Source organism: Carcharhinus amblyrhynchos, unplaced genomic scaffold (assembly GCF_965287045.1).
Source record: "Carcharhinus amblyrhynchos unplaced genomic scaffold, sCarAmb.v2.hapA scaffold_455, whole genome shotgun sequence".
Classification (NCBI taxonomy): Eukaryota; Metazoa; Chordata; class Chondrichthyes; order Carcharhiniformes; family Carcharhinidae; genus Carcharhinus; species Carcharhinus amblyrhynchos.
The window spans coordinates 1-11,110 of NW_027650195.1; the positions used below are offsets into that span (position 1 = coordinate 1).

General features: G+C 52.0%; 1 protein-coding gene across 1 annotated transcript; it reads left to right on the forward strand.

Annotated features, from left to right (window-relative positions):
- The first annotated feature begins 1,948 nt into the window (after positions 1-1,948).
- On the forward strand, positions 1,949-9,490 carry LOC145339421 (U8 snoRNA-decapping enzyme). The gene is made up of 2 exons (XM_080183878.1): positions 1,949-2,224; positions 8,660-9,490. Exons 1-2 carry the CDS (start codon positions 1,949-1,951, stop codon positions 8,840-8,842), a joined length of 459 nt encoding a protein of 152 aa, XP_080040004.1. The 3' UTR covers positions 8,843-9,490.
- Positions 9,491-11,110: the final 1,620 nt, after the last annotated feature.

Here is an 11,110-nt window from a genome sequence, read left to right on the forward strand (position 1 = left end):
GACTCTGGTCGAGGCAGTACTATCGACAATGCAACAGTTGGTGATGAGACAGTTAACTTCTTATTCTTCGGTGTTATGCTGGTAACCAGCGTAAGATTGTCAGTTGAACTGGCAGTGTGTGCACTGGGAGCTATGTAGATTAGTACATGGGGCCCTGTCCTTGATAGAACACATTGTACTGCTTCCAGCTAAAGCTAAGATTGCGGGTAATGTCTCGGGATGGATAGAAAACTGGTTAGCAGCTGGGAAGCAAAGGATTGGCGTAAATGGGTCTTTTTCTGATTGATAATCACTGACTAGTGGGGTTCCGCAGAGATCTGAGTGGGGACCTCAGCTGTTCACGTTATATATTCATGACCTGGAAGAGGGAACTGAATGTATTATCTCCAAATGTGCAGTTGATACAAAGTTGGGTGGGAGGGTAAGCTGTGAGGAGGATGCAGAGATACTTCAGTGTGATTTGGACAGGCTGAGTGTGTGGGCAGCTGCAAGGCAGATGCAGTATAATGTGGATTAATATGAGGTTACAATAATAGGAAGACATTATTATTTGAATGGGTGTAAATTGAGAGAGGTGGATACTCAGTGAGACCTTGGAGTCCTCATGCATCAGTTGCTGAGAGTAAGCGCGCAGGTACAGCAGGCAGTAAAGAAGGGAAATGGTATGTTGGCCTTCATAGCGAGACGATTTGAGAATAGGAACATTGTGATTTCAAGAAGAAATTAGATCTCGCTCTTGGGGCTAAAGGGATCGAGTGGGAAGGGGGGAATCAGGATATAAGAACATAAGAAATAGGAGCAGGAGTAGGCCATCTGGCCCCTCGAGCCTGCCCCGCCATTCAATAAGATCATGGCTGATCTGTTGTATCAGCCATGATCAAAATGGATGGCGGAGCAGCTCGAAGGGCTGAATGGCCTCCTGCTTCTAGTTTCTAGCTTCTATGTAACACGTTAATTGACAGTCATTCGCTGGTTCATTCCTCAGGACAATGCCCTGACTAGTCAGAGCTACCTGCTTTGAATTCCAAACAATGCTTGGCAGTTAACTTCTAGCCATCAACTGGTACATTCTCCCTGGCATCGTTTCCACTATTCAGACGGGGCTAATTATTCAGGTTTGGGGTTTAAATATCGGGGGATTAGGTAGCTGGGAGAGGGAGGGTAACTATTCACTGTGGGGGCGGGAGTTGGGGTGTAAATGTCCAAGGTTGGGGTCGGGGGGGTAAATCTTTGGGAGGGTGGGGTTGGTAAACAGCTGAGGGAGGTGTTAAATACCACTGGAGAGGTGAATACTCTGAGAATAAGCAGCCGGGGACAGGGCTAAGTATTGGGGCAGGTTGTAGAGACCTGGGTGGAGTGGTAACTTCCCGGGGGTGAGAACATTGGTGCCTCACAGCAGCCAGGGACTTGGGTTCGATTCCCGGTTCGGGTCACTGCCTGTGTGGAGTCTGCGCCTTCTCCCTGTGTCTGCATGGGTTTCCTCCAATTTCCAAGCATTGTCCAAAGACGTGTGTGTTAGGGTGCATTGGCCGTGTTAAATATACAGGGTTACAGGTGGAAGGCGCAAGGGAATGTGTGAGTGAGGTGTCCTTTGGGAGAGCTGGTGCAGACTCGATGGGCCGAATGGTCTCTGTGCACTGTCGCAATTCTGTGAATCCATAAAAGTGAGGGGGGGGGGGGTGGGTTTGGAAAATCCCTAGGGTGAGTGCTGGGGGCAAAGGGGTATGTCACCAGGGTGTGGGGGAAATGATGCGGGGAGGGTAGGTAGCAGGGGGAGGGAAGGCGGCAGTGAGTACTGGGAAGGGTGGGTAAAAACCCAGTTGAGTGGGGGAGTATTGGACATGGTGTGCGCTCCGGAGCTGAGCGATTACAGGGGTTTATTCACAGCCCCCTCACCTCGGTGATGTTTCCCCCTCTCTCTCTCCTCTTGCACCCCCCACACACACAGATGCAGATGCGGTTCGATGGGAAAATTGGATTTCCCGGGGGTTTTGTGGACCTCCGCGACGGCTCCCTGGAGGACGGTTTGAACCGGGAGCTTTCTGAGGAGCTGGGCTGTGACTCCAAGTTGGTGCGGGTCAGCGAGGCGGACTATGCCAGTTCTCACGCCACCGAGGCCCTGCTGCAGAAGGTGGTGGCTCACTTCTACACCAAGAGGATCACGCTGGAGGAGCTACGCAAGGTGGAACTCGCGGCTGTACAAGCCAAGGACCACGGGCGTGAGGTAACGGCAAACACAGCCCACAACTCCCATTAACACACCAGGACATCCTGCAGATACTCCCACTGGAGTACAAACACCAGGGCACAACTGGAAGCAGTGTGAGAAGGGGAGAGAGAGAGAGAGACGGAGGGAGGGAGGGAGTGGGTGCCACAGTGCTCAGCCTTGCTCCCTCAGCACCAGGGACCCAGGTTTGATTCCCAACTTGGGCCATCGTCTGTGTGTGTTTCCTCCAGGTGTTCCGGTTTCCTCCCATAGTCCAAAAGATGTGTAGGTTAGGTGGATTGGCCATGCTAAATTGCCCTTTACTGTCCAAAGATGTGTAGGTTGGGTGGATTAGTCATGGTAAATTTTGGGGTATATGGGGATGGGTGGGATTGTTGTCGATACAGACTCAATGGGCCGAATGGTCTCCTGCACTGTGGGGATTCTATGATTTCTGAATTCCAGAGCTGAAGGCATGGCTCCCAATGGTGGAGCGGTGGGAATCAGGGGTGCTTGAGAGACTGGAATTGGAGGAGTGCAGAGGTCTCAGCGTTGGAGGAGGTTACAGAGATAGGGAGGGGGTGTAGGGGGCTGGAGGAGGTTACAGAGATAGGGAGGGGGTGTAGGGGCTGGAGGAGGTTACAGAGATAGGGAGGGGGTGTAGGGGCTGGAGGAGGTTACAGAGATAGGGAGGGGGTGTAGGGGCTGGAGGAGGTTACAGAGATAGGGAGGGGGTGTAGGGGCTGGAGGAGGTTACAGAGATAGGGAGGGGGTGTAGGGGCTGGAGGAGGTTACAGAGATAGGGAGGGGGTGTAGGGGGCTGGAGGAGGTTACAGAGATAGGGAGGGGGTGTAGGGGCTGGAGGAGGTTACAGAGATAGGGAGGGGGTGTAGGGGCTGGAGGAGGTTAGGGACATTAGAAGGGGACAACAGGGATTTAAAAATGTTGCGAATTTGGAAACGGGCTCATTACTGAACTGTGATTCTGTGTCGCCAGTGAGCATGGAGGGGGAGGGTGGATTGTTGGGTGAATATGATTTGATGCGTGTCAGGAAATGGGGTGAAGGAGGCGGGAGGAAGAGGTTTGGATGAAGTGAAGTACAAAGCAGGTTGGAGACTAGCCAGGGGTGAGCTGTCGTAGTCGAGATGCGAGGGGTTGGGGAGAGAGTACCAGGGTACCTGCAGTAGCAGGGCTGAGGCAGTCACGTTATCCAGGTAGAAATGTGTGATGTGCGGAAGTGGGGGAGGGTGTGATTATCGGACCATTCGGACATTGCAACAAGGTGATGGGCTCCCGTTCTGGACTCTGAGGCTCCCTCTCCCTTCTGCTGCACCACCAGGGTCCCCTCTCATCCTGCTTTGTCTCACTTGGAGTGTACCGACAACCACTGACCAATAGTGAGGGGGCGTCAGTCACTGGACACTGATAAACCACAGGAGGAGAGACCGGGAGAAGCTGGGATCGTTCCCCTCAGAGTGGGGAAGGTTAAGGGGGAGATTGAATCGAGGCAGTCACTATCGCGAGTGGGCCTTGATCGAGTGAATGAGGAGAAAGTGTTTCCCAGCGACAGGAGGGTGGGTAAGCAGAGAGCGAGGGAGGGGGAGACACAGATAGAAGAGATTCGGTAAATGAACCAGAGGCGGGAGAGAGATGAGAATTTAATTGACACGGTGAGTTGTGCTGCCTGAGGGGGCGCTGGGAGATTGGTCATAATGTGGATATGCCAGCGTTGGACTGGGGTAAACACAGTAATAAGTCTGACAACACCAGGTTTCAGTCCAACTATTTACTATTTTGAGTTTACTATTAAATAAATCAGTTGGACTGAAACCTGGTGTTGTCAGACTTTTTGCAAGATTTTTTGCAGACTGCGCAAGGATATTTTGGCCTTGGAGGGAGTGCAGAGGAGGTTTACTAGGCTGATACCGGAGTTGAGGGGGTTGAGCTATGAGGAGAGGCTGAATAAACTAGGCTTGTACTCGTTAGAGTTTAGAAGAATGAGGGGAGATCTCATTGAGACGTATAAGATGATGAATGGGATGGATAGGATAGAGGTGGAGAGACTCTTCCCGCTCAAAAAAGACAGTAGGACTAGGGGACACAGCCTCAAGATAAAGGGGGGGCGGTTTAGAACGGAGTTGAGGAGGAACTTCTTCACTCAAAGGGTGGTGAATCTCTGGAATTCTCTGCCCGTTGAAGTGGTGGAGGCTGCCTCGCTAAATATTTTTAAGACGCGGGTTGATGGGTTTTTGATAAGCGAGGGGATTAAGGGTTATGGGGAGAGGGCGGGAAAGTGGAACTGAGCCACGACAGATCAGCCATGATCTTATTGAATGGCGGGGCAGGCTCGAAGGGCTAGATGGCCTACTCCTGCTCCTATTTCTTATGTTCTTATGTTCTTATGTTTTTACCCAGATTGGTCATGAACAGAGAGGTGATATAATCATTGTTAGGCACAGCGGTTGCGGGGCGGACAGTATTAATTGAATTGCACTTTCAAAGGGCTGCAACAATTGTGATGGGCCAAAGGGCCTCCTGCGCCTCACGATTCTGAACAGCTAGTGCCCCCGGCCATTTCTGCTGTCCCCTCAGATGATATGCGGAGGCCCCATATAACCCTCTTTCCCCCTCGTCTCTTCTCTCCCCCACACCCCCCACCCCTATCCGAGTGAGTCGCACACGCTGTGTGTGTCTAATGTATTCAGTAAGAAGAATACTCAGCCAGCTCCCTGTTCGAGAAGGAGAGGCGTTGTTAAGTGATTCACACCGTGGTTCTGATAGTCACGCGGCCCGCAATGCATCAGCGATCAGTCACGGGGGATTAGAGGAAGGCTAAGTAGAGCGAGCTTTCGCCCTCCACACACCAGGCCAAAGCCCTCGAAAAGCGACAATGATCCGAGTGCTGTTGTTACTCATTACCCCCCCAGCCTTGGGAACCGCTGACAGGGTCAGTGTTCGACACCCATCCCGATTTCCCCCATCAGAGGGCAGTGGTGAGTCACTGGTCACCACCGCTCCAAAGATGCCAACCCCACAATGAGCGCCGACAGTCCCAGCGTTAAAAGGAAAATATTGCGTTTGCTGGAATCTGAAACAAAAACAGAATGCTGGAAGATCTCAGCAGGTGTGACAGCCTCTGTGGGGAGGGAAGAGAGCCAGTGTTTCGAGTCTAGATGACCCTTCGTCAGAGCTCTTAACAATCCCAGTGCATGACTGAGGGAGTGCCACGCTGTGGGAGGGTCGGGTCCGAGGGAGCACCGCACTGTGGCGGGGGAAGTGGGGGGCGTGGCGTCGGGTGGGGTGTGATGCCGATGGAGAACCGCACTGTGGGGGGGGTTGACCTGCCCAGAGTTGATGTTAAAGATTCCATGGCTGCTTTTGGAATGTGATCAGGGTAGAGTTCACCTCGTGTTGGGGTCTCAGTAACTGAGACCTCGCCTCTGTGCTTGCTGTTCACAAGTGACCCTCTGCCCTTCCTGCAGCAATGACCACAGCAGCTAATAGTGGCTGTGAATTGCCTCTCTGGGATGTCCTGTGTTGGTGTGAGATGCTGGAGAATATGAATCGTTTCACTTATTGTATCCCTACACTGCAGGAGGAGGCCTATCGAGTCTGCGCTACTGTTCAACTCAGGCCCAATCCCCACTAACCCCACATATTTACCCCGCTAATCCCCCCGGCCCCCATATCCTGTGACACTAAGGGGGCAATTTAGCATGGCCAATCCACCTAACCTGCACATCTTTGGACTCTAAGGGGCAATTTAGCCAATACACATCTTTGGAGGAAACTGGAGAACCAAAAGGAAACCCACACAGACATGGGGAGAATGTACAGACTCCTTATAGACCCAAGCCAGGTTCCTAGCGCTGTGCTAACCACTGTGCTGTCCCTTACACCCAAAGATTAGGCTGTTTTTTCACGCACCATAGGAAGGAAGCCATCAGCCTCAAGATAAAGGGGGGGTGGTTTAGAACGGAGTTGAGGAGGAACTTCTTCACTTAAAGGGTGGTGAATCTCTGGAATTCTCTGCCCGTTGAAGTGGTGGAGGCTGCCTCGCTAAATATTTTTAAGACGCGGGTTGATGGGTTTTTGATAAGAGAGGGGATTAAGGGTTATGGGGAGAGGGCGGGAATGTGGAACTGAGACACGACAGATCAGCCATGATCTTATTGAATGGCGGGGCAGGCTCGAAGGGCTAGATGGCCTACTCCTGCTCCTGTTTCTTATGTTCTTATAGTGGGTGCAGAGGAGATTCCCCAGGATGGTGCCTGGGCTGCAGTGGTTCAGCTATGAGGAGAAGCTGGATAGACTGCAGTTGTTAAAGCAGAGAAGGCTGAGGGGGGACCTGATCAAGGTGAACAAGATTATGAGGGACACTAGGGTGGATAGGAAGAAATTTTCCCCTTGAGTAGGGGTGGGGTGGGGGTCAGTAACCAGGTAAGGGGCAGGGATTTGAGGAAAAAGTTTTTCACGCAGACGGTGCTGGGAATCTGGAACTCACTGCTTCAAAGGATGGTAACATAGAAACCAGAAACAGGAGGCCATTCAGTCCTTCGAGCTGCTCCCTCGTTCATTTTGATCATGGCTGATCATCAAATTCAATATCCTGATCCCCCCCCCATATCCCTCGATCCCTTTAGCCCCAAGAGCGATATCTAATTTCTTCCTGAAATCACACAACGTTTTGGCCTCAACTACTTTCTGTGGGAGTGAATTCCACACATTCCCCACCCTCTGGGTGAAGAAATTTCTCCTCACCTCAGTTCTAAAAGGTTTCCCCCTTATCCTCAAACTCTGACCCCTAGTTCTGGACTCCCCCCACCATCGGGAACATTCTTTCTGAATCTACCCTGTCTAACCCTGTTAGAATTTTATAAGTTTCTATCAGATCCCCTCTCACTCTTCTAAACTCCAGTGAATATAATCCTAACCCACTCAGTCTCTCCTCATATGACAGACCTGCCATCCCAGGAATCAGCCTGGTAAACCTTCACTGCGCTCCCTCTATAACATCCTTCCTCAGATAAGGAGACCAAAACTGCACACAGTGCGAACCCTCACAGCACTTACGAAGCATTTGGAGGAGACTTGAAACGTCAGTGTACATGGCTATGGGTCACGTGGTGGAAAATGGGATAGAATAGATAGGCATTTGGCTGGCACAGACATGATGGGCTGAAGGGCTTCATTCTGTGCTGTAAAACTCTGATTTTCATGTGCCTGCCTTGTTTACTCTCTCTCTCTGTCTCTGTGTCCCCTACCCCCAACCCGCCAATGCATCCTGTTTAATATCAATCCCAACATCATAACAACCCCCAGTAATGTCTTTTGTCCCTTAGTGTTTCTCTGCTCTCCCCATACACGTTCCACATCATTGGAGCTAATATCCTTCCTCACAATTGTGTTAACTTCCTCTTTAACCAGCAATGTAACCCCTCCACCTTTTCCAAACAGGGGAGTTGCTCCAGGTAGCCAGGGCATGTCTGTGTTTTGCTGCAGGTGGGTTGATTTGGGGAGAGTGTAGAAGGTTGTCAGAGAATACAGTGGAACATAGATCAGCTGCAGATATGGGTGGAGAAATGGCAGATGGAGTTTAATTCGGGCTAGTGTGAGATGCTGCACTTTGGGATGTTAAGGGTAAGTATACAGTTAATGGCAGGACCCTGAACAGCACTGATGTACAGGGGGATCTTGGGGTTCAAGTCTAGAGCTCTGTGAAAGAAGCCACACAAGTAGATCGGGTGGGAACGAAGGGTATGACACGCTTGCCTTTACTGGTCAGGGCGCTGAGTGTGAGAGTTAGGATATCACGTTGCAGCTTTATAAAACTTTGGTGAGGCTGCGCTTAGAGAATTGCATTCGATTCTGGTTGCCACATTACAGGAAGGATGTGGAGGCTTTGGAGAGGGTGCAGAAGATGCTTACCAGGATGCTGGATTAGAGGATTTGAGCTATAAGGAGAGGCTGGAAAAGTAGGGTATTTTCTCTGGAGCAGCGGAGGGTGAGGGGAGACCTGATAGAAATCTATAAAATGATGAGGGGCATTGATAGTGTTGACAGTCAGAATCTTTTCCCCAGAGTTGAAATGTCTAATACTAGGGGGCACGTGGTTAAGGTGAGAGGGGGAAAGTTCAGAGGAGATGTGAGGGGTAGGTTTTTTACAGAGTGGCAGGTGTCTGGAACGTGCTGCCAGGGGGTGGTGATGGAGGTAGATACAATGGGGGCGTTTAAGGGGCTTTTAAATAAGCACAGGGATATGGAGCAAGGACAGGGAACAGGGATTAGTTTAATTTGGCCTCATGTTTGGCACAACATGGTGGGCTGAAGGGCCTGTTCCTGAGCTGCGATGGGCCGAAGGGCCTGTTCCTGTGCTGTATTGTTCTCTGTTTTCTGTATGTCTGAAGACCTTCCTCCCTCACTGGTTTCTTCCTTTCTCTAATGTGTCTGCAGGTGATGGGAATTATTCGGGTGCCCCTGTACACGCTGCGTGACGGGTTTGGGGGACTGCCAGCCTTCCTCACCAACACCTTCATCGGCAATGCCAAGGAGCAACTGCTGGATGCCCTGAGGAACCTGAAGCTGCTGAGTGAGACCGAGCTTCAGTCAGCCATTAGCGCCAGTCGGGTTGGATAGGGATGGCCTGGGGGTTGGGGGGAGCGAGGATGGGGGACTGAGCCGGCTCCTAAAAGGATTTCCAAGGACTGGTGGGTGGGAGGCAGGAGGGAGCTCGCTCGCTCTACAACAAGAGTGCAAATGTCTGCATGTCTTTGAAACCAGCCACTTGAGCAATGTTCCTAATGCGTTTGATTCATGTCTGTCACCCACTCGCACCCCACACACACCCACACCCAGCCCACCAGCGTCCTGGGAGTGGGAAGCCGGTAACTCGGTCACTCAGGACTGTCCGTCGCGCCCTGTTCTTGCCTGACCTCCCTTTCTACCTGCCACTTGGTTGAAGGTAAATTGATTACACAGAGAGGCATTCAGTGTGAATGCCCTGCCCATCCCACTACAGGAGCTTCAAACACCAGCCGAGAGAGCAGCCAGGACCTCTGACAGGGTGGCACTCCTACAGTACTGACCCTCCCACAGTGCAGCGCTCCCTTGGCACTGATCCTCTGACAGCGTGGCACTCAGCACTGATTTTCCCATGGTGTGGCGCGCTCTCAGCACTGACCCTCCCACAGCACAGTGCTCCCTCGGCACTGACCCTCCCACAGTGCAGTACTCCCTCAGCACTGACCCTCCCACAGTGCAGTACTCCCTCAGCACTGACCCTCCCACAGTGCGTCGCTCCCTCAGCACTGACGCTCCCTCAGCACTGACCCTCCCACAGTGCGTCGCTCCCTCAGCACTGACCCTCCCACAGTGCGTCGCTCCCTCAGCACTGACCCTCCCACAGTGCGTCGCTCCCTCAGCACTGACCCTCCCACAGTGCGGCGCTCCCTCAGCACTGACCCTCCCACAGCATGGTGCTCCCTCAGCAGTGACCCTGCCACAGTGCAGTGCTCCTTCAGCGCTGCACTCCAAGTGGAAGTGTAGATTGCAGCGATTGAGTCTTGGATGGGTGCTGACTCTTTATCTGGAGATCTCAGTCTGTGACTGTAATTAGGGGTTATAATTGTATTTTCTGTTGAAGGTATTATTTTATGTGTGCTGCTATTCTGAGGTGTTGAGATCTGGTTGATTCTGGATTGAACTCGGTCTGGGCAATCTGCTATGTCGAATACTCTGCCCAGCCCTGGGTCATGGGGCCAATGCTGTCTCTTCCTGGGGTACAGGGGTGTGGGGGTGGCACGGAGGGGCAGGTGTGTTGACCTCGCCACTCCAGGGGTATTGGATGGGCTAGACGGGGTGGGGCGTGGAATAACTCTGTGGGTGTGGTGGGGGCTCCACCACAGCCCTCCCCACTTCGGCACCCAGTTCCCAACCAGCAGAAGTGTCTGTCAAGGCTATGCCTGCCTCTTCCCAGGGTGCAGGAGGGGTTAACCAGAGTGGGGATGTGTCTGTTCCTGCGTCCGTGTTTGTGCCCTGAGCTGCCAGAGTAAGTGTGAATGTGTGCATGCACGTTGTTAATGTTTGTGTGAAAGCACGAGGGTTCGGAAATAAAAGCACAATGTGGAAACTCTCGATTGTCTGTGTCTCACTAACCTTGTGTGCACATACACTCGTGCGTACTCATACGCTTGTGCATGCATACACTCATGCACGTACGCTTATTTAAATTTATTTATTAGTGTCGCAAGCCTTCATTAACGCTGCAATGAAGTTACTATTCGGGTAACATTGAGGGAGAATTCAGCACGCCCGTTGCACCCTAACCAGCACGTCTCTCAAACTGTTGGAAGAAACCAGAGCACCTGGACGAAACCCACGCAGACATGGGCAGTATGTGCAGATTATGTACAGATAGTGATCCAAGCCAGGAATTGACCTAGGTCCCTGACGCTGAGAGGCAGCAGTGCTAGCCACTGTGCCAGGCTTACATTAACACTGCAATGAAGTTAGTGAAAATTCCCTAATCGCCACACTCTGGTACACTGAGGGAGAAATTAGCATGGCCAATGCACCCTAACCAGCACATGTTTTGGAATGTGGGAGAAATCGGAGCACCCGGAGGAAACCCATGCAGACGTGGGGAGAACATGCAAACTCCACAGACAGTGACCCAAGCCAGGAATTGACCTGCGTCCCTGATGCTGAGAGGCAGCAGTGCTAGCCACTGTGCCAGGCTTACATTAACACTGCAATAAAGTTACTGTGAAAGTCCCCTAGTCGCCACACGCCAGCGCCTGCTCAGGTACACTGAGGGAGAATTTAACCATGGATTGATGCATCCTAACCAGCACGTCTTTCGGACTGTGGGAGGGAAACCGGAGCACCTGGAGGAAACCCATGCAG

Coding starts and splice junctions, on each gene's coding strand:
- LOC145339421 (XM_080183878.1), top strand. CDS start 1,949: ATGCAGATGCGGTTCGATGGGAAAATTGGATTTCCCGGGGGTTTTGTG. Junction 2,225..8,659: donor CCAAGGACCACGGGCGTGAG/GTAACGGCAAAC, acceptor ATGTGTCTGCAG/GTGATGGGAATTATTCGGGT.